General features: G+C 40.7%; 1 protein-coding gene across 1 annotated transcript in view; it reads left to right on the top strand.

Moving 5' to 3' along the window:
- Positions 1–21475, top strand: part of MTFR1 (mitochondrial fission regulator 1) — a 40093-nt gene extending 18618 nt beyond the window's left edge. Inside the window, exons 4-8 of the mRNA XM_007526924.3 lie at positions 6084–6202; positions 11525–11763; positions 17439–17724; positions 18368–18536; positions 19968–21475. Coding sequence (XP_007526986.2) covers positions 6084–6202; positions 11525–11763; positions 17439–17724; positions 18368–18536; positions 19968–20036 — 882 coding nt within the window. The 3' untranslated portion in view covers positions 20037–21475. The remainder of the gene's footprint in view (positions 1–6083; positions 6203–11524; positions 11764–17438; positions 17725–18367; positions 18537–19967) is intronic.
- The last annotated feature ends 2560 nt before the right edge of the window (positions 21476–24035 follow it).

Here is a 24035-nt window from a genome sequence, read left to right as displayed (position 1 = left end):
CTCTCCCCTCTTGGTTTCTGGCTGTCTCTATCTAATAAATAAAGTAAAAATAATAATAAAAGGAATAAACCCAGGACCTCACGCATGTGGGATGCCACTGTTGTATGGCATCCACGATTCAATTCGTACCAACTTCAATGAAAGAAAAAAAAGGAGTATGTTGTTGGGAGAGAATAATACTGATCATCAGGAAGGGCCAATCTGAAGGAATAAATGTTAAGGATAAGAAAAAGCAATCTTGGGAATCGGGCGGTAGCCCAGTGGGTTAAGCGCACGAGGTGTGAAATGCAAAGACCGGGGTAAGGATCACTTTTCCAGCCTCCAGCTCCCCACCTGCAGGGGTGTCGCTTCACAAGTGGTGAAGCAGGTCTGCAGGTGTCTGTCTTTCTCTCCCCGTCTCTGTCTTCCCCTCCTCTCTCTATTTCTCCCTGTCCTATCCAACAACGACATCAATAACAACAACAACAAAATACAAGGGCAACAAAAGGGATAATTAATTAACTAATTAATTAATTAAAAAGAGTAGTCTCTGTGGAGAATCAGGCAGAGGGATAAACTTGAGAGAATTTGCATAGAGTAAGAAAAAAGCAGTTACTGTAGGAACATTATTACAGAGGCTATTCTGTTAGAAACTGATGAGATTGGACACAGTATGGCCTAGTGGTCTTTGATGTCTGAGCCATCTGCAGAGCGTCTGGATTAAAAGTAGAAGTAATATTTTTGTTTGTTTGTTTAAACCAGAGCACTACTCAGATCTGGCTTATGGTAGAGCCGGGGGTTGAACCTGGGACCTCTAGTGCCCCAGGTATGAAATTCTGTTGCATAAACCACTGTGCTATTTTCTCAACCCCCAAACTCGAAGTACTGTTAAGCCTAACGCTTTTCCAGTTACTATTTGATAATCTGGACTATGTTGGCATGCAGTGTTAAACCGTATGTAGGGTCCCTATCTTGGCATTTTTAGCTATAAAATGACTATTAGGGGTAACTGAATCCAGAAAACAAGTCTTATAAACTTAGTAGTGTATAGTCATTTGAAGTCTGACCTTGTAAATAATGATATTTGTGATGTTTTACTCATTCTCAGTAATTTACTTCTTAAAGACTTGTTTCTTCATGGGTGTAGTGTTACTTGCCTTGCCAAGGTATCTTGAGTCTCTCTCTCTCTCTCTCTCTCTCTCTTTCTCTCCCTCCCTCCTTTTATCTCTCTGGTTGCTTTTTTCCCTTCCCTTCCTTTCTAGGTATATCAGGAAAAGAAAGCTTTAACAGGCTCAAGTTTTAAAAGTTTGGTAATCCAGAAGTAGTAACGACTGAATCCCAGATAGAGTATTTGAATATTTCCTTTCTCAGATCAGTTTTCTTTACATAGACACACTGACTGATTGGCCAGTTGATGTCATATATCACTATATTAAAATACATGAATCCTTTGATTATTTTCTAATATGGTGAGAATTAGTAGAAAAAGTGGAATAATTAAAACTGGGTTAAAAAGCTAGAAATTAATGACTAGAGTTTTGTTTTTAATCCATAGTTTACATTTGAGTATAAACATTGTGGCAAAACAATTGAGTCTATTTAATATTACATCTTTTTTGGGGGAGGGGCAAGAAACTGTGAGAATTCTAGTTCCTAGTTATGTGTGTGTTTACTTTATAGAAAGTCACATGAGGACAGTTATCGCTAATAGTTTATTCAAAGAATTTCACCTTTACCCATGCTGTATGCATTTTATTATAAATCAGGTTCTTTGGTGTAACTATGCATTGTCATATTTTAAATTATCTACATTTACTTTACTATACCTGGCTGAGCACACATATTACTATGTATAAGGACCCAGGGTTGAACCCCTGCTCCCCACCTGCAGGGGGCAAGCTTCTTGAGCAGTCAAGCAGGGTTGTAGGTATTTCTTTGATTGCCCCTTCCCTCTTAATTTCTATCTCTATCCAGTAAATAAAGAAAAAAATTTTTAAAGAATATATGTAATATATATATATATACATATATAATTTACCTTTTATTATTGATACCTGTACTTAAGTAAAATTTCTGATTGACGCCGGAGGTGGTGCAGTGGATAAAGTATTGGACTCTTACATGTGAGGCCCAGAGTATGAGTCATGGTGCTAGAGTGGTATTTTGGTTCTCCTCTCACCTCTTACTAGTAAATAAATAATTAAAAAAAATTATTGTAGTATAATTGAATTCGGGGTAATTGTATCATATTGTGTATGTATCATGTAACATAAAACTCAGAATTAGTAATGTATGCTATTACTAAACTCTTGCTTTGAATGAAAAAATTTTCAAGGAATTTGGACACTTCAAAGTCAGTGCACACTAATCTTAGGCTTAAATTTTATAATGCCATTGATTTTTGAATAAAATTTCTCCTATTACTTTCTTTCTTCCTACTGCAAATAGCTATGATAGGACAGAGCCTTTCTGGAACCCTTCAGTAAGTTGGTCTTCTTTTCCAAACTTCACATCATTCATCCCTCCATGTCAATAATGGCGTCAACATTGTGTTTTTAAGAATGTCATAGTGTTGGTCCCCTTACCTGCATTGACTTCATCTTAATTGGTATTTTACTAAGTGAACCGTCCACTCCATTCCATGTTTATGTTACTCAGTAAATATTTCAGCAATTACTGAAATGCACTTTAAAAAAAAAATTAGTGCTACTATTTTTTCAGTTTTGTTTCTTCAGGAACTGGTTAAACTTTTTTTTTTTTTTGGGGGGGGGGACACATCACTACTCTCATGTAGATACATAGATACATGACTAAATGTTAAAAGTACTTTGTTTTGGGGGTCAGAACATGAGTTAGAAGTGATACAAACCTTATCAAGTGTTTCTTGGCAGTACTGTTACCATTCCATCTCATTGAGTACATGTCTTAGATGTATTATTTTGGTGATTAAGTTTAACCAGTATTTACTAAGAGTGCAAACTAAATTCATGTAATAACTTTTTAAAGTTTGTGTTAATGACATTTTGTGTTTAATAATGAAATGTTACAACTATAAAACTGAAAATATTGCTTGGTTTTCATCACATAAGGTAATCTGAAAAGCTACCCACAAGATGGGTCAACTCCTTTATATTTGGTTATTTTTTATATTTAGAAAAGCCTCCTTTTGCTTCCTCTTACAAACAAAAACATTTGGAAAGAATATAGTAAAAAGTAAATAGCTGGGAGTCCGCAGTAGTGCAGCAGGTTAAATGTAGGTGGCACAAAGCTTTCTTTGCAAGGACCGGTGTAAGGATCCTGGTTCCAGCCCCCGGCTCCCCGCCTGCAGGGGAGTCGCTTCACAGGCGGTGAAGCAGGTCAGCAGGTGTCTATCTTTCTCTCCCCCTCTCTGTCTTCCCCTCCTCTCTCCATTTCTCTCTGTCCTATCCAACAATGGCGACATCAATAACTACAACAATAAAAAAACATCAAGGGCAATAAAGGGGAATACAGAAATAAATATTTTTTAAAAAGTAAATAGCTTTTATAGATCAAAACTAGAGGGTTTTTTTTGTGTGTGTTAGACATTTCTTTCTACCAACTTGTAACTATTGTGAAAAAGTTTATTTTCTGAACAAAGAGTTATATAATCTGTTCTTTGTGAATAAACTAGCACCTTAGAAAGCACTATTTAAGTTCTGCTTTTATGATCTGTCAATTGGACAAAATATCCCATTAAGTACTTTATCTTCTAGGAACTTTCACAGGACTTGAGGAGCTTATCATTCAAGGATCATAACTGAGAACCTTCACATTATATTATTACAAGAATGTAAAAACATCACTTAAAAAAAAATGATAGGAACAAAGAAAAGAATATTACCAGATATCTCAGACCCTTGAGATAACACATGATGCCTAGCTCATTGTTTGTTATTAGATAACCATTTATTGAATATCTTCTTACTGACTTCTTTTTTTTTTATTTCTTTATTGGGGAATTAATGTTTTACATTCGATAGTAAATACAATAGCTTGTACATGCATAACATTTCCCAGTTTCCCATAGAACAATACAACCCCCACTAGGTCCTCTGTCATCCTTCTTGGACCTGTATTCTCCCCACCTGCCCACCCCAGAGTCTTTTACTTTGGTGCAATACGCCAATTCCAGTTCAGGTTCTACTTGTGTTTTCTTTTCTGATCTTGTTTTTCAACTTTGCCTGAGAGTGAGATCATCCCATATTTATCCTTCTGTTTCTAACATTTTACTTAACATGAATTTTTCAAGGTCCATCCAAGATGGGCTGAAAACAGTGAAGTCACCATTTTTTACAGCTGAGTAGTATTGCATTGTGTATATATACCACAACTTGCTCAGTCACTCATCTGTTGTAGGACACCTGGGTTGCTTTCAGGTTTTGGCTATTACAAATTGTGCTGCCAAGAACTTACTGACTTATTTGGATAAGTTTTTGACACCTATAAAACAGAAGTACAAAAAAAAAAAAACAAAAAAACTTTTTTTTTTTTATTAAGAACAAACTTCTTGATTTTTCTTTGGTCATATCTCTTGATAATGTACTCAGTAAAGCTTATGCTTTTTTCCTCTTGTCCCACGGTTATTTTATTACATGCAAAGCATTTAATAGTTTGAAAGCCTCTTCATTTTGATCCCATTATTTTTTATTTTCTGCCAGGGAATCATTTTCTTAAACCTGTACTCATTTAAAACAACTTTTGTTTTTTCTTTTGATTATGTCTATCTCTTGCTCCATCCCCATCATAATTTAAATCATTGTAAATACTTGCTGTTCTTAGTATAGCGGTGTTAAAATGTCATTACTGATATTACTTGATTAGTTCTCTTTTTTTTAAATTTCTGTACTGGGGAATTAATGTTTTACATTCAACAGTAAATACAGTAGTTTGTACATGCATAACATTTCCCAGTTTTCCACATAACAATACAACCCCCATTAGGTCCTCTGTCATCCTTCTTGGACCTGTATTCTCCCCGACACACACTCATACACATCCTAGAGTCTTTTACTTCTTGATTAGTTCTCTAATGTTAGGTAATTATGGTATCAGAATAAGTTCAAGGACTGAAAAATAGCTCACTCAGTAGACTGCTTGACTTTTTCATAAGGCCCTGGATTCAAGCCCAGCTGCCACACAGGAGTATTATAGGTGGCAGTAAGGGAACTGCACACACATTACAGCTGTGGCCCTTCTGTCTCTCCCTGTCTCCACCCACCCATTCACACCCTCCTAACCCTGCCTACCTCATCAAAAAAAGAAAAATTTAAAATATTGTTGATATATGAATAAATTGAACTATAATCAACTGTTAGTATGTGTATTTATTTTTTAAAGCTTCACGGGGGATACATGTATAATATCACTTATCTGCTTTCCTAACCAATTTTCTGAACTTAGGTGTCAGATTTATGTGTTTTCGTGGCATATTTTAATGTACAATACCTGTGAGCAATCTCCTAGGCCCGATTTTCTGTTCTTTGTTTGAAAAGGAGAGAAGGAGAGATACACAGAAAGGAGAAATAACAGTGTATCACTCCATTACCCATGGACACCCTTTTATGTCTCATGGTGCGTTCATGTGTTGCCAGGGCTCGAACACAGGATCTCAGGCTTGGTAAGGCACACACATTTCTGGGTGCATTATCTTTTAGCCCACTTGTTCAGCCTTATGCCTTTTTTCATATGATACATCTTTTCGGGGGGTGGGGGGAAAGAAAGGTATCTAATGCTTAAATATTTTCTTAAGGTTTTAGAAAAAGTAATTTTTTTTTTAGAGAAATCAGCCTTGTTTGGTTAACAACTTGTATTATAAACCATTAACTCCCAATAAAATGATAAAAAATACTTTCTCACTTCATCTGCAAAACAAAAGTTTACCAAGTTAAATTATGACTTAGACATTATATGCTATTAGGCAATAGGATGATGTAACTAAGAGACCCTTTGTGAGGACCTTCAGTGGAAATGTTAGCAGTTACCCATGTGTTTGCAGTAGCAGAGCTGATGTTTCCTTTAGGTGATTAAAAAGTACTAACATTTTGGGGGCCAGATGATAAACTTTCCCTGTTTGTAACTTCTAGCTTACCAGTCCTACAACTGAATGGAGCCCCAGCTACCTAGGAGAGGATGCAGTGGTGTCTTTTGCTGATGTTGGATGGGTAGCCAAAGGAGGAGGAAGAGATTGTTCAATGAGACAAAGGTTAGTTTGGAAGACTATCAGAGCTGAAATGCAATATTTTTCTTTTATAAGATGATAGTGGGGGCTGCGTGATGTTGGTTTATCACACCTCCTACATTGCACAAGGACCCATGTTCAAGTCCTCAGTCTCTACATGCGGGGAATGTTTCACTAGTAGTGAAGCAGGGCTGAAGGTGTTTCTAATCTTTCTTCTTTTTCTGTCTTTCTCTTCCATCTTAGTTTCTCTCTGTACTAATAAATAAATAAAACAAAAAGTATTTTTTTAAAAGGAAAACATAAGGGAGGCCGGCAGTAGTGCAGCAGATTAAGTGCAGGTGGTGCAAAGTGCAGGGACTGGCGTAAGGATCCTGGTTTGAGCCCCTGGCTCCTCACCTGCAGGGGGTCACTTCACAAGCAGTGAAGCAGGTCTGCAGGTGTCTGTCTTTCTCTCCCCCTCTCTGTCTTCCCCTCCTCTCTCCATTTCTCTTTGTCCTATCCAACAATGATGACAACAATAACAACAACAATAAAACAACAAAGGTAACAAAAGGGAATAAATAAATAGAAAAACATAAAGATGATACATTTGTAATTCTACTTTATAATAACCTGATTTGATCCAGTTTTTATATTTATTTATGAAAAGGAATTGCTGACAAAACTATAGGATAAGAGGGGTACAACTCCGCACAATTCCCACCACCAGAACTCCCCTTCCCTCCCGATAGCTTTCCTATTTATCCCTCTGGGAATATGGAACCAGGGTCATTATGGGATGCAGAAGGTGGAAGGTCTGGCTTCTGTAATTGCTTCCCCGCTGAACATGGGTATTGGCAGGTCTATCCAGCCTGTCTCTCTCTTTCCCTAATGGGGCAGAGCACTGGGGATGTGGGGCTCCAGGACACATTGGTGGTGCCGTTTGCCCAGGGAGGTCTGGTTGGCATCATGGTAGCATCTGGAACCTTGTGGCTGAAAAAATAGTTAACGTGTAAAGCCAAACAAATGTTGACTAATCATAAACCTAAAGGCTGGAATAATGCAGATGAAGATTTGGGGTCTCCATTTTGAAGATAGCTAGTAGGGCCCATGACTATACTAGTTTCTTCCTGAGCCTGACTGGCCTCTGATATGCAGGTGGACCCAAGTTATTATCTGGGGAGATGGTGTCATGGCTGGATAAAGGACTAGAAGGCTGGATCAGGGAAGAGAGTAGCTCCCAAATATGGGAAAGGTGTATAAATATTGTTGACTGTAGACCCCATCAATTTGATCTGGGCCTCATATTCAGCTTGGGAGCCTATGTAACCTTTGCATCCCTGTAGGTCTGAGCTCACATTCTGTGGTCATGATTAGGAATGTTCCAAGCTGCCCCAATTTCAGGACCTATCTTACTCAGGTGGTAGATAGAATGTGTTGTCCAGCCTCCCTTCGGAGGATGGAACATTCTCTACTGTTGTTGATCTACATTGAGGGCAAGGTCCTATGGGACCCACAGAGGGATCTATTGTGTTGTTCCTGACAGAGATGACCAGTGACAATGGAGAGAGGGTTGATCCAGGTTTTTTAAAACCAACTTTTCTGTTATTTTAAAGACTTACCAGTTAACAGGTGAGGTATGGAACTTTTTTTCTGTAATCTTATAGTCCTGTAAAGCATGTCAAATCACTAATAAAAAAATAGGAAAATAAATAACAAAGTGGAAAAAAGGAAAAAGGCGGGAGTCGGGCGGTGGCGCAGCGGGTTAAGCGCACGTGGCGCAAAGCGCAGGGACCTGCGTAAGGATCCCAGTTCGAGCCCCCGGCTCCCCACCTGCAGGGGAGTCGCTTCACAAGCGGTGAAGCAGGTCTGCAGGTGTCTGTCTTTCTCTCCTCCTCTCTGTCTTCCCCTCCTCTCTCCATTTCTCTGTCCTATCCAACAACAACGACATTAATAACCAGAACAATGTTAAACAACAAGGGCAACAAAAAGGAAAATAAATAAATAAATAAATAAATAAATAAAAACTTAATTTATAAAAAAAAAAGGAAAAAGGCATACTAGTATTTGTACTTCTGGTCCTTTTTCCAACTGTGATACCATCTCTCCAGATCATACCTTTGACTCACCTGCATGTTAGCTGTCAGGCTCAGGAAAAAATAAAGTCATGGGCCCCTTAGAATATACCTAAAATAGGGTGTCAGGCAGTAGCGCAGTGGGTTAAGCGCAGGAGGCACTAAGCGCAAGAACCAGCGAAAGGATCCCAATTCGAGCCCTCGGCTCCCCACCTGCAGGGGAGTCGCTTCACAGGCGGTGAAGCAGGTCTGCAGGTGTCTATCTTTCTCTCCCCCTTTGTCTTTCCCTCCTCTCTCCATTTCTCTCTGTCCTATCCAACAACGACGTCAATAACTACAACAATAAAACAAGAGCTACAAAAGAGAATAAATATTTTTAAAAAGAATAGACCTATTAACTTTTTCCAAAATGGAGACACCAAATTTCATCTGCTATATTCTTGCCTTTAAGTTCCTGATTATTAAAAAATTTGTTCATCTAATCTTTGACAAAGGGGCCCAGACTATTACATGGGGAAAGCAGAGTCTCTTCAACAAATGGTGTTGGAAACAATCGGTTGAAACATGCAGAAGAATGAAACTGAATCACTGTATTTCACCAAATACAAAAGTAAATTCCAAGTGGATCAAGGACTTGGATGTTAGACCAGAAACTATCAGATACTTAGAGGAAAATATTGGCAGAACTTTTTTCCGCATAAATTTTAAAGACATTTTCAATGAAACGAATCCAATTACAAGGAAGACTAAGGCAAGTAAAAACCTATGGGACTACAGCAAATTAAAAAGCTTCTTCACAGCAAAAGAAACCACTACCCAAACCAAGAGACCCCTCACAGAATGGGAGAAGATCTTTACAGGCCATACATCAGATAAGAGTTTAATAACCAATATATATAAAGAGCTTGCCAGACTCAACAACAAGACAACAAATAAGCCCATCCAAAAATGGGGGGAGGACTTGGACAGAATATTCACCACAGAAGAGATCCAAAAGGCCGAGAAACACATGGAAAAATGCTCCAAGTCTCTGATTGTCAGAGAAATGCAAATCCAGACAACAATGAGATATCACTTCACTTTATCGTTGTTGTTGTTATTGGGTAGGACAGAGATAAATTGAGAGAGGAGGAGAAGACGGGGAGAGAAGGATAGACACCCAAAGACCTGCTTCACTGCTTGTGAGGCAACCCCTTGCAGTTGGGGAGCCAAGGGCTCGAGCCGGGATCCTTATGTTGGTCCTTGCGCTTTGTGCCATGTGCACTTAACCCACTGCACTACTGCCCGGCCCCTCAGAATAAAATTTTTTTTTTCTTTTTTTTTCCTCCAGGTTTATTGCTGGGCTCAGTGCCTGCACCATGAATCTACCGCTCCTGGAGGCCATTTTTTCCCCCTTTTGTTGCCCTTGTTGTTGTAGCCTCATTGTGGTTATTATTATTGCCATTGTTGACGTTGTTCATTGTTGGATAGGACAGAGAGAAATGGAGAGAGGAGGGGAAGACAGAGAGGAGGAGAGAAAGATAGACACCTGCAGACCTGCTTCACCGCCTGTGAAGCGACTCCCCTGCAGGTGGGGTGCCGGGGGCTTGAACCGGGATCCTTACGCTGGTCCTTGTGCTTTCCGCCACATGCGCTTAACCCACTGCACCACCGGCCAACCCCCAGAACAGATTTTAAAAAAAATATATTTATTTATTTCCTTTTGTTGCCCTTGTTGTATTTTTGTAGTTATTATTGATGTTTGATGTTGTCGTTGTTGGATAGGACAGAGAAATGGAGGGGGGGGAAAGACAGAGAATAGAAAGGTAGACACCTGCAGACCTGCTTCACCACTTGTGAAGCAACTCCCCTTGCAGGTGGGGAGCTGGGGGCTTGAACCGGGATCATTAGGCCAGTCCTTGCGCTTGGCGCCATGTGAGCTTAACCCGCTGTGCTACTGCCCGACTCCCACTCAGAACAAATTGTTGACTATCTCCTCCTCTTATCAATTTCTCTCTGTCCTATCCAGTAAAATAGAATGGGGGAGAAGAGAAAAGAAAAAAAATGCCCACCAGGAGCAGTGATTTTGTAGTCTAGCACCAAGCCATAGCATTAGTCACATTAACCACAGAAATAAATACATTTTTTAAAAAATCTAAAAATAATCACAAGCTGGGAATAAAACTGAACTGTTCTTTCAAAGTGAGCAAAATGGTCAAATAAATACAACCAAACAGCAGGAATTGTTTTGATATAGGGAGTTAATCTGAGAATGGATACTGAAGACTAGACAGGACCAGAGGCTAAGTAAGATTCATGGCACTAGCCCATTCTGGGCTCTTTTCAACATAAGCCTCATATTGTTTTATATTCTAAGGTAAAATCTTCTTAAATGTATTATTTAGGGGGCCAGGTGGTAGTGCAGTGGGTTAAGTGCAGATGGTGCGAAGTGTAGGACCAGCGTAAGTATCCTGGTTCGAGCCCCCGGCTCCCCACCTGCAGGGGAGTTGCTTCACAATTGGTGAAGCAGGTCTGCAGGTGTCTATCTTTCTCTCCCCTTCTCTGTCCTACCCTCCTCTCTCAACTTATCTCTGTCCTGTCCAACAACAATAGCAATGGCAACAATAATAATAACAAGAATAAGGGCAACAAAATGGGAAAAATGGCCTCCAGGGAGTAGTAGATTTGTAGTGCAGGCAACAAGCCCCATTGATAACCCTGGAGGCAAAAAAGAAGTATTGGGAGTCGAGCATTGGTGCAGAGGGTTAAGCACACGTGGTAGAAAGCACAAGGACCAGCATCAGGATCCTGGTTCAAGCCCCCAGCTCCCCACCTGCAGGGTGTACACTTCACAGGTGGTGAAGCAGGTCTGCAGGTGTCTGTCTTTCTCTCCTCCTCTCTGTCTTCCCCTCCTCTCTCAATTTCTCTGTCCTATCTAATGACAGCAACAATGATGATGAACAACAAGGGCAACAAAAGGGAAAAAATTTAAATAATAATAAATAAATATTATTTAATGGAAATGACCTCTACCTTGAATAGTGTTTAGTGATATTCATATCAGTTGATGTCAAATAAGGAAGATTAAAATGAGGGGTTTTTTTTGTTTTGTTTTGTTACTTTTTTCCTCCTTTTTTAAAGACAGAGGTAGGGAGAGAATGTGAGAGAGACCACAGCGCCACACCTCCCTCCTGTGTGCTGGAGACCAGGCTTAAACCTGGGTCACACGCGTGCAAAGCAGGTGCATCACTCAGTGATGGTTTCTCATTATTTCCTTACAAAGCCTGTGACAGCCAACTTTTGTCTTCCACAGGGTAGAGGTCACTTCCAGACAGCCCCGCCATCAGGATGATCTTCTCTTCTTTGAGAAGCCCCCTGGCAGGCAGTTCTCCTTACCAACCCTGTCTCCAGAAGAACCTCAAGCGAAGACTGAGCCTCTAGCAAACGAGGAAGCACTGCAGAAGATCTGTGCTCTTGAAAATGAACTTGCTGCTCTCCGGGCTCAGATCGCCAAGATCGTGACTCTTCAAGAGCAGCAGCATCTCCCTGCAGGTAAGTTCTGCGTTTGCTTTAACCAGCACACTGGAAACACGAGAACGCTACGTTTTAAAATACATCAGCAAGCAGCAGAGTGGGCGGGGTGGGAGTTGTTATTCTGCTTTCTTTGCATAGTACAGAACAGGACACAGCTACTTTAAGTGGCATTTATTTGTGTCCTAGTCTTTTATTTTTCTTTTTGCCTCCAGGGTTATTGCTGGGGCTCGGTGCCTGCACCATGAATCCACCACTCCTGGAGGCCATTCCCCCCCCCCCTTTTGTTGCCCTTGTTGTAGCTATTATCGTTGTTGTCATTCGTTGTTGGATAGGACAGAGAGAAATGGAGCGAGGAAGGGCAAACAGAGAGGGGGAGAGAAAGACAGACACCTGCAGACCTGCTTCACCTCCTGTGAAGTGACTCCAGGTGGGGAGCCGGGGGCTCAAACCAGGATACTTATGCCAGTCCTTGCGCTTTGTGCCACGTGCACTTAACCTGCTGCGCTACTGCCCCACTCCCAGTGTCGTAGTCTTGAGTGGCCTGTCAGAATGTGCAGTGAGTATATTTGAGAGAACACTGGAATCCCTAGCACTGAATTTCTATTCATATGGGTGTTTTCCTCCCTTGTGGGAAACTTAAACTGTCCATGATAATGTCACCAAAATAAGGGCCATGAGGTCATCTCTAAATAGACCTTACAAGACTGAGTGCCATTTACTTTTTAATTAATTAATTAATTTGGTAGAAACTGAGATGGAAGGGGGAGATGGAGGGGTGGGGAGAGACACCCGCAGCACTGCCTCACCACTGGTGAGGCTTCCCCTACAGATAAGGATGGGACTTAAATCCCAGTCAAGCATAGTAACATGTGCTCACCCAAGTGCACCACCACCTGGCCCCTGGGTGCCATTTACTTAATGCCAGCAAATGTGTGGTTTTTTGGTGATGTAATAAGCTAAATACTGATTTTACCTTCTTTTGTTTTATACTGGGGATAATACTGTTTTGTTATGAGAACAGTGCTATAGGGATAGACATAACTTCCATATATATATATGGACGTTATAAGGGGCCAGGTGGTGACACACCTGGTTGACCACAGGTTTCAATGTGCAGGGACCTAGACTCAAGCCCTCAGGCCCCACCCATAGGAGGGAAGCTTCCTGAGCAATGAAGGAAGGACTGCAGGTGTCTCTCTTTCCCTCTATCTGTCCTGTCTCCTCTGTCACATTGTCTGCCCGCATGGGAAGGTGACTCATGAACCCAGAAGATATTCAGATAAGTTATGTGTCTGAGATCTTGCAATGTGCCTCTATGTAATTTGTACAAATTACAGGGGACAAACAATGGAGCATTTCCTTAAGGGCCAGAAACTTACTTTTAGCAAGTTTTAGAATACATCAAGAATTCCAGATTACAAAGGAGTTGATTCAGCAGGAAGCAGGGTAAACAGCGGTACGTGAGTAAACATCTTTAGGATACAGTTAGCATTAATCCAATCTGCAGACACCTTAAATCAAACCTAGCATCGAAATAACTCTGTGTCAGTGCTACTGATTCTCCACATCCATATGGAGTACTGGCCCAGGGGCTTTTGTACCCTATGTTCTTTGGTCGCCAACCCCCGTCCATGGTTGAGGAGCTTACAGATAACTTTGCTGGGTATTGGGTCCTCCAGGTAGGTGCTGGCTTAGGTATTATGTATACATCGAGTCTGAAATTACCAGATATCTAGTTGGAATGTGTTACTGCATCCCCTCCCTTCCCATCTCAACTTCTCTTTGTACTATCAAATTAAAAAAAGAAAAAAAAAGAAAAGAAAGAAATGATATAAAAGGCCCTTAGTATCTAGTGGCCACTTAATAACCATTTCTTCTTGCCAAGAGTTGAAAATGAATTCAGGCCCTCCTGACTTCTGTTCTAAATACTGAGCACCCATTCATTGGGGAAACTGACGATCCTTCCTAGCCGACTGAATCCACATGGATCCCAGTCACTTTCAAAGCCAGCAACAAGCAGACATCAGGCTCAACCTGACGCTGTTGACTGGCTACGGAAGAAGGGCAAACGCTAGAAGAAGACTGTTGCTTTTATTAGTATGACATAGTGACTTTGGGAAGAAACGCTAGCCTTGAAATCCTAGTCCAGGAACCTGTTGGCAGGTAGTAGCTGTTTTTCCTGTGTCCCAGCTAGACTCAGTATCAGTCTGTCTGCTGAGATCATTGACTCGGAGACATCCTTGTCCCTGAGTAAGGCCAAGGTGGTTACAGGCTGGAAGCATTCAGGCCTTTGAGGAGTAATCCCAGTTATTTTAAATTTGAAACAAAAGTCCTATCTTTTCTTACATAAACTATATTTCTCTTTTGCTCTACCTCCCTCTTCTGGCAGACAGAGAAAACTGCCAAAACTTTGTACTTGGTTAGCTGTTCTGTGTATACCTGGATTGCTGTTTGTTTCAATAAATTTTACCAATAATCTAATCAATATATTTTACCCAGTGAACAACTCTTACCCTCAGTTATTCAGAATGGTGACTTTTTACTCCCTTGTAAAGTAAAAAAAAAAACAAACAAAAAAAAAACAACAAACTGTTGGGATCAGATAATGACTCACTTTGTAGGGTCCAAGCATCCTGATTCAAGCCTGTTTGCTACGTGCCTGATGGGGAAACTTCACCAACAGTGGAACAGTGCTGTGGTGTCTCGCCTCCATTGCTTTCTCCTGTCTGTGTCCTTTACCCGCTATCCCAAAGTAAAGGCCATTTGGCACAGCGGAGTCATGTAGGCTCTGAGCGCTAGCAGTAACCCTGGTGAAAAAAAAAGAACTTACTTCATACTTTGGAAGTTAGTTCTTCTAGTTTTTATTTATTTATTTTTTTTGCCAGAGCACTGCTCGTCTCTGGCTGGAGATTGAACCCGGAACCTCAGGCTTTAAAGTCATTTTGCATAACCTTTAGGCTGTCTTCCCAGTCCCAGGCATTTAGTACTTTAAAATCCCAAAGTTTTGTTCAATAAATTTACAACTTCACTGTTAACTACTTTCTAGTGTAGGGTCTTTGTTATTTAATGTGGCACCAGGAGATAGCTCAGCCAGTAGAGTGCATGCCTTGCTATGCATGAGGGCCTGGCGCTGACTGGCACACATGGAGGGCTCCATGCATGGCAAAACTGGGAAACTTCATGAGCGGTGGAACGGTACTGCCCCACCTCTGTCTGAAACTTTAGAAGCCTGAGGGAGCCGTAGAATTTCTCAGACATGGATGGGGGTATAGCATAATGGTTATGTAAGGAGACTCTCATCCCTGAGGCTCTCAAGCCCCAGGTTCAATCCCCCACACCGCCATAAGCCAGAGCTGAGCAGTGCTCTGGTTGAAAAAAAAAAAAAATTCTCAGACATGAAGACCTGGGACCAAAAATAAGCCAATAGATGTTGATTATGTGATACAGGAGCCTTGTACATGCATGATACCACTCTGGGGGCAACACGGGGCCAAAATAGTTTTCTGTTACTTTATAACATAGAGGGGGGGGGGAGCGAAGAGGAGAGACACCACTGCACCACCCAACCATCCATGGGGCTTCCGTGTGGTTTCCGAGTCTGAAACCTAGAACTTGTGCATGATGAGGTGTATGGGCTCCCAGATGAAGTCACTCCTGGCCCCTCAAAGCAGGTTGTTTACGCTTGATAAGTCTTACACGGGAGTTGGGGGTGTGGAGACAGCTCACCTAACAGAGTGCTAGGACCTGGGTTTAAGGCCCCACTCACCATAGGGAAGCACCGTGAAAAGGGGAAGCTTCACAAATGGAGCAGTGCTGCGGTGCGGCTCCTCTGTCTCTCTCCCTCTCTATCTCTCATCCTCTATCTTAGAAAAAAAGTTTGCTTTGTAAATATACTAAAAACAGACCAGGTGGGGGAGATAGCATAATGGTTATGCAAAGAGATCTCATGCCTGAGGTTCCAAGGCTCCAGGTTCAGACCCCACACCATCATAAGCCAGAGCTGAGCAGTGTTCTGATAAAATACATATATATGTATATATATGTTAAATACATTTGTTTCAACTAGTTATAATACTAAATTGTCAAGCAGTACATATTAAAGATAGTTATTTGGGCTGGGGAGAGAGCATAATGGTTATATAGTAACCATATTTTTCATGCGTGAGGCTGTGAGGTTTCAGGTTCAATCCCCAGCATCACCATAAGCCGTAAGAAACTTTTTCAAGGAAGTTCATCTACGCCGATGACATCTGCTGTGCAACTCAGGCATCACAGTTCGACATCCTCAAGGAAACACTCACGAAAGACATGTCTCTGATATCTGATTACTGTAAAAAATGGCGACTAATCCCTAGCACTGCAAAAACGGTGTCGTCTGTTTTCCATCTACACCATGCCTCGGCCTCGCGTGAGCTTAATGTGCAGCTTGGTGATACGAGAATCCGGCATGAAGCCCAGCCAGTCTATCTTGGCGTTACTCTCGATCGCACTCTGTCATTTCACGAACATCTCATAAAAACTGCAGCAAAGGTGAGCACGAGGAATCACATCATTGCAAGACTGGCCAGCTCCTCATGGGGCGCGAGCGCTTCCACACTACGATCATCATCTCTGGCATTATGCTATTCCACTGCAGAATACTGTGCCCCAGGATGGTTCCGTAGCCCCCATGTCCACTTGGTCGATTCCAAATTATATTGCTCCATGAGGATCATTTCTGGAACCATCCGTTCCACCCCGGTTCCATGGCTGCCAGTTCTTAGCAACATCGCCCCGCCAGATATTCGTCGGGATGCGGTATCATCTAAGTTCATTTCCCACATCAACGCTCGACCGACCGGACCTGCCAATATACGCGGATATCTTCGCCCACCCTGTCCAGCGCTTGACGTCTCGTCACCCAATCTGGTCCCCTACGCCTACACTGAACTTCTCTGTTCCAGACTCTTGGAAACAGAGTTGGCAGTCAGCTGAGGTAAAGAATAAACACTTCATCACAGACCCCTGCAAGCGTCAACCCGGCTTTGACCTAGCACGTTATGATTGGGCCCTCCTCAATCACTATCGAACAGGCCATGGCCGGTGCACCGCTATGTTCCATCGCTGGGGAGCCAGAGACGACCCGAATTGCCCCTGCGGCTCCAGACAGACTATGACCCACATAGTCAACGACTGCCACCTCTCCAGATTCAAAGGAGGTCTCGAAACTTTACATCAGGCTCAACCTGACGCTGTTGACTGGCTACGGAAGAAGGACAAACGCTAGAAGAAGAACCATAAGCCAGAGCTAGCAGTGCTCTGGTGTCTCTGTCTTTCACGCTTTCTCTCTCTCTATATGTCAATCTCAATAAATAAAAAATATAATTATGCAATACAGACTGCTTTATATTTCATTTAAAAGTAGTGAGAATCTGTGCCATAGTCAGATGTGAACATTTGATATCACAAAAACAAACAAACAAAAAGCCTGTGTTACATTAAACAGAACTTTCTCATCTAGATAGTTTGTGATTAAATGACTGAGATTCCGGTATTTAGATTCTAACTGAGTAACTGAAACTCCCTTTTTACTTACTTGAGATTCTTTGTAGAGTATTGTTTTCAAATATGCAAGTCCTGAATATCATTTTGCTTTCAGGAATATTTTATTTACTTGTGACCATTGACATTAAATTGACCTTTTCCTTCTGTAGGTGATTCAGATTCTACAACACCTGTTACCACATTGCCAGCTTCTATCGAACAACCTCCTCTCCCTCCGCCTCCCCCTCCCCCTCCCCCTCCCCCTCCCCCTCCTCTCCCCCCTCCACCAGGATCCCACCAAAGTGTATCTGCTATTGACCTGATAAAAGAACGAAGAGAGAGGAAAGCGAGTACAGGGAAAATTTTGGTCAAGAGCAGTCCAACGAAACAGGAGATGCCAAATATGCTAGAGATCCTTAAAGATATGAACAGTGTAAAACTCCGGTCAGTGAAGAGGTAAGGGCATCTTTTTTTCTCATATTTTTTTTTTTTTAAGATTAAGAAAAAAAATTATTTACTTAATGTGAGAGACCAGAACACAACTCGCTTTGGTACATGTCGTGTTAGGATTGAAACTGGCTGTACAAGTTTACGTCCTGCGTTCTACCAGTAAGCCACCGTCCCGGCTTCAAGAATTTAGTTATATAACATGACTATCATAGGTTTTTAGTTTTTAAAAATATAAGCATTAGTGGCTCTTATAAATAGTTAAACTAAGAGATTGCCAAAGCAGATATTTCCAAGTTATTATCACACACACACACACACACACACACACATCGTGCTTAAATGTTTCCCATGTATTTTATTGCCCATGCATTCAATAAAAATATTATGTAGTATACCAACTATGGCAGTCACTGGACTTTTTGAAAAAAATAGAGTGATAACTCCCTGAAGGAGTGTATAGTCAGTGTTTTTAAACAGTTGAGTAGTTATACATGAGTCATATTCTAGGGTAAACATCTCATTGCTATTCATACACTGTCATTCTCTAATGTTAGAGAAATGTCAAGCATGTATAAGGCATATGAATTACTTTTCCTGAGGCATGTCAGCTTATTAAAATGCCCCTTTGGCTAATGTTCATTACTCTTAGGTCAGAGCAAGACACAAAGCCCAAACCAGTAGATGCTGCTGACCCTGCTACTCTCATAGCAGAAGCTCTGAAAAAGAAATTTGCTTATCGGTATCGAAGTGATAGCCAAGGTGAAATAGAAAAAGGAATTTCAAAGTCTGAACCAGAGACCACATCAGAAACACTGCTGGTAAGTATTAGGCCAGGCTTTTTCTTCTTTTTTTTTTTTTTTTTATAAAAGTAGTCTTTTTTTTTTTTTTTTTATTGTTGTAGTTATTGTGGTTGTTATTGATGTTGTCGTTGTTAGATAGGACAGAGGGAAATGGAGAGACGAGGGGAAGACAGAGGGGGAGAGAAAAATAGACACCTGCAGACCTGCTTCACCATCTGTGAAGCGACTCCCCTGCAGGTGGGGAGCCGGGGGCTTGAACCGAGATCCTTATGGTGGTCCTTGCTCTTAGCACCATGTGCACTTAACCTGCTGCGCTACTGCCCGACTCCCTAGGACAGGCTTCTTTCCTAGTACAACACAGCAATTCACCCTATCACCAAGGGCCTAGACAGTAGTTATTTAGCAACATCCTCGGTAAGCTTCAAAAGGACGCACTGCACCGTAGGATTAGCACCAGTAGGTCAGGTTTCAAACCAGAGTTAATGGTTCACTTAGAAATTGGAAATTAATAAAGCAGCACAAGCAAGGAAACAAAAATTAACCCTGGTTTTATTATTTATCACCTCCATAAAATGTTTTTTCTAATGTTGTATTTATTCATTTATTATATAGAAACAGATTTTTTAGAGGGGATGGGGCGATAGACACCTGTAGCACTGCTTCACCATTTATGAAGCTTCCCCCTACAGATGGGAACCAGAGGCTGGAATCTGGTTCCTTGTGTATTGCAACATTGCAACAACAAGTGTGCCACCACCTGGCCCCTATCATCTTCAATGTTGCTTTATTTATTTATTTATTTACTTTAGGATAATGAAGTTAAACTCATTATGATATATTACGACACTATGAATGTTGTGATATAGACATTCAAAATAGAGAAACTTACTTTCAGTACCCTGTGAAAATCTTCTGTAGAAGGTGAGGTTTGATCTCAGCATTGCAGGATTTCAAGGAAACTAAGAAAAGTTAATTTATACATTCCCTGTGTTCAGGTTAATGTTATTGGTGGGGGAGGGCATGAGCTTATCCATTCCAAATTGGTATCTTAGACATCCATTCTAGCACCCTTAGACACTGAACACATTATAAACTGCTTTCTTTTACTCAGAAAAAATAAAATCAGACTGAGAGGAATTAACCTGGTTACCAGTTTGTCATTCATTCTGTTGATATATCATGTGTATAGGAAACTTTATGTATTTGTAATGTTTATTATAAAGTTTATTATATTGTTCCTTGAGAGGATTGCACACCAGTATCCGACCTTGGTTTGGTGAAATCTCTTCTGCCGTCTTTCCCAATGCCCATTACATTCAGTTTCTAGTCTTCCTAACCAAGATAATACCTGAGTATGCCCAGCCTTTTGATTCAAGACTGGGAGGAGGACAGATCATTATTGTTACATGAAACAATATCTGTTTGTTTTTTTTTTTTCTTTTTTTCCAGTTTGGACCACACATGTTGAGATCTACAGGGAAAATGAAGGCCTTAATTGAAAATGCTTCCAGTTCCTAACAGACACTAAGCTGAGGAGGACTATCTTGGTTCAGCTGTTGCCTTATTGGGGCTAAGTTTGGCTTGTAGAAGTCAATACTAATAGCAAAAACCTGACATTAATATTCAGTGGTTTTTTAAAATCTAGTTAGAGGGTTAAACAATAACAAAAGCACTCAAGTTTGTTTTGCTTTTATGAGGTCTGAAATTTCCACAATACATGTATTTTGGCATAAAATGTTTTTAACTGTGTAGCTAAGATGTCTAGGTTTCTAGTTTGAGAACACAGTATACAGGTTCAGAAGAAAGGACATTTGTAGGTATGAGTTTAAAATTTTTAAACACTAATTTATCTGTACAAATGTTTTATATATATATATATATACTCTTGGATATGATACAGTTTGAAATTTCTAATGACAGCAGTGGGCTTACCATTGTTGTCATTTGTTTTCATTGATCATTTATTAGATGATTGGGCAGCTTTGGTGTAACCAGTTGTTGGAGTTAAATATTTAATATTGGACATAGGCTTGAGCAAAAAGTGATTTGAGTAGAATCAGCCACAGTTCACTACTGCAATTCCAGTGCCACAGTTCACTGCTGCAATTCCAGTGTCACAGTTCACTGCTGCAATCCCAGTGCACTCCTGTAAAGGGGAGTCGAGGACCATGACAGCTACCTTAGTGCCACCAAGTGCTGACCAAGAAAATGTAGTTTTCAATAGGGAAGTTTCAAATTATTGAGTTGAATCTCTGAGTAAAAACCAGAATATACCATAATAAAAATGAATTGTTGCTAAGTTAATCTATGAATATCTGCATAATGGAGTTTAAATTTTTTAAATATTGGCCAAAATAACACTGAATATGCAAGAGAAGTTTCCATAAGTTATCTTTGGTGTGAATGTTATTCTGTTGAACTTTATGTACACTATACATGATACACCTGAGGTGTCATGAGAGCATACTTTTCTCATCCATGACTTATAAGAAACTGCTATTTAAATGATCATTTTAGAATACTTAGGAATCTTCATGATTTTTGTATCTGTGAAGCTCAGCTATAATTAATGCCAGAATCTCTTAACTGTTAGTAAATATTTGGATTATTTAAACTTCATTAAAATGTTTACTTCCTGGAGGCATAAGGAACTGGGAAGGGCACGCATTCATTCATTTTTAAGTTATTGAAAATATGTGCAATGTTCTAAGTATTAGCAGATATAATTTACATGGTTTGGTTTATTCAGCCTAAATTTGAACTGTGACTTAACACAGATTAATATACATGGTTTTTAATGATATGGTTTAAAATTCCTGCCACTAAGTGAAATTCAGAAATTTTGCCTCACATACATATTTTGATATTCTAAGAAATTTCTGTGAGTATTTAATATTTGCCAGTGCTTCAATATAAAGAAGCTACTGTTTTGAAATAAACTTTTCTTTGCACCATAATGCTTGGTTGCTTTTTTATATATAGGTAATATTCTTTTCTTATTTATTAGTGATTTAATGATTGACAGGATTGTGGGAGAAGAGAGGTACAGTTCCCACCACCAGAGTTCCGCATCCCATCCCCTCCACTAGAAGCTTCCCTGTTCTTTATCCCTCGGGGAGTATGGACCAAAGATCTTTATGGGGTACAGAAGGTGGGAGGTCTGGCTTCTGTAATTGTCTCTCTGACATGGGCATTGACAGGTTGATCCATACTCCCAGCATGTTTTTGTCTTTCTCTAGTAGGGGAGGTGGAGTTCCAGGACACATTGGTGAGGTCATCTGCCTAGGGAAGGCAAGGTTCTTTTCTATGTACATACAGATTATGTAGAATAATAATGCTCCACATTTTCCAAGTGAAAAGATAATGCGTTAATCTGTCTTTTATCTTTTTCTAAAGAGGTTTCTGCATTAAGGGGTAAGGCAGGGGTGACAGTGGGAGGTGGTGCAGTAGGCCTCCATCCTTGGTACCACACATGATGTTTTACTCCCTCTCTTTTTTTTTTTTTTCCTTTCTTTTGATCAGAACACTATTCAGTTCTGGTTTGTGGTGGTGCTGGGGATTGAACCTGGGATTTTTGTGCCTCAGTCATTAGTCTGTTACCTGCATGACCAACTTTTTACTTTATCTTATTTTTTGTCTTCAGGTTTTTCACTGGGGCTTGGTGCTGGCACTACAAATCTACTACTCCTGGTGGCCACTCCCCCCCCCCCCATTTTATTGTCTAGGACAGGGAGAAATTGAGAGAGAGGAGGAGGAGGAGGAGATAGTGGGAAAGACAGATACCTGCAGACCACCTTCACTGGTTGTGAAGCATCATCTACCCTGCAGGTGGGGAGCCGGGGGCTTGAACTGCCAGCACTATGAATCCACTGGTCCTGGCAGTCTTTTTTTTTTTTTGGATAGAACAAAGAGAAATTGAAAGAAGGGGAGATAGGGAGAAAGACACCTGCAGACCTGTTTCACTGCTTGTGAAGTGACATCCCCCCCTCCCCCCGCAGATGGGGAGCCAGGGGCTCGAACTGGTATCCTTAAGCTTTGTACTGTGTGCACTTAACCCGGTGTGCCACTGTCGTTGTCTCCACCCCCAACACCAACTTTTTAAAAGGGACAATCACTTGGTAAAGTTTCCTCAGTGTTTGCAAGTTTATAATGTTCTCTCTTGGATTGCTGAATCTGTCTTCCCATCTTCCCCCACCCCCACTATATCCATCTCTGGTTCTCCCACCCAACATAACCTGAAGTGAAAGTACTAACAACTCTGTATTTTATAGTCGAGATTTAAAACTTAGGGTAACATTTTGTTATAATTCTAGTTAGCCCAGGGACTTAATATAATAGGGACTTAAATAGAATATTTGTTTTTTTTTTAAAAGATTTTATTTATTTATTCATGAAGAGAGAAGGAGAGAGAGATAAAGAACCAGACATTACTCTGGTACATGTGCTGCCAGGGATTGAACTCAGGACCTCATGCTTCAGAGTCTGATGCTTTATCCACTGCGCCACCTCCTGGACCACTAAATAGAATATTTGAATCAGAGCATTCAGACTAGACAGTTAGGAATGATACAGGATCTGTGTTTATGGTCCTAGCCAAGTCACATCTTCCATGTTTTAAAAATGGGAATAATAGGGCCGTGTAGTGGTGTACCTAGTTGAGTGCATGCACACTTTATTGTGTGCAAGGAGCTGGGTTCAACCCCCTGGTCCCCACCTGTAGGAGGGAAACTTTGACGAGCTGTGAAGTAGCGCTGCAGGTGCCTCTGTCTCCTGCTCTCTCAATTTCTCTTAATAGGAATATAGTGCTTAGCTCCCAAAAATTTTTGTTGGAGCTGCTGGGAAAAGTTTACATGGTGGAGTGTGGGACTTGTATGTCTGAAGTAAATAAGCTACCATTACTACTAAAATATCATTTTGCATGGAGCCACTATAGTTTCCAGTAAAATGATTTCTCCTAGGACATGGCCCCTTGCACCTGGGAAAATTCTCATTCTATGTATCTAATTGCACAAGCTTGGAGTAGGAGGGCTAGGACTTGGCAGTCTTGTTCTGATTGTCTCCCCTACTACAGGACCATCTGTAGAAGAATCCTGTTCTCATATATTAAAATTCCTATGAATCTGCATGCCAGTGGTGAAGAAGACAGTATGATATGTTATCATACCAGAAATGAGCTTGGAAAAACCATCCTTCTGACTACACTTCCCAAAACAAAGTTCATTCAGTGTACTATAATGAAGCAGATACATTATTGTAGGCATTGACCCAATAGTTATCTCCGATAGGGCTAGGTGTTTGATTTTACAATAGAATGCCAGTCATACTGTATTACTACTCCTCCTGATAAGCCTCAGCCATTTCTGCATCCTGTCCCCATTTCAGTCTAGAGAGCCGGCATGCTTCTGAGATAATACAATGAGCTATTTCTTAAAATTCTTACTAGATCCTTGTAAATGGGCCAGTTCTTCATTCATTGGTACTAGGTGTTATCACCTGAAAACAGATAATGAAAATAAG

This window comes from Erinaceus europaeus, chromosome 1 (genome assembly GCF_950295315.1).
Source record: "Erinaceus europaeus chromosome 1, mEriEur2.1, whole genome shotgun sequence".
In the NCBI taxonomy this organism is placed as follows: Eukaryota; Metazoa; Chordata; class Mammalia; order Eulipotyphla; family Erinaceidae; genus Erinaceus; species Erinaceus europaeus.
Note: the sequence above shows the minus strand (reverse complement) of the source record. Positions and strands in the feature narration are given on the sequence as shown.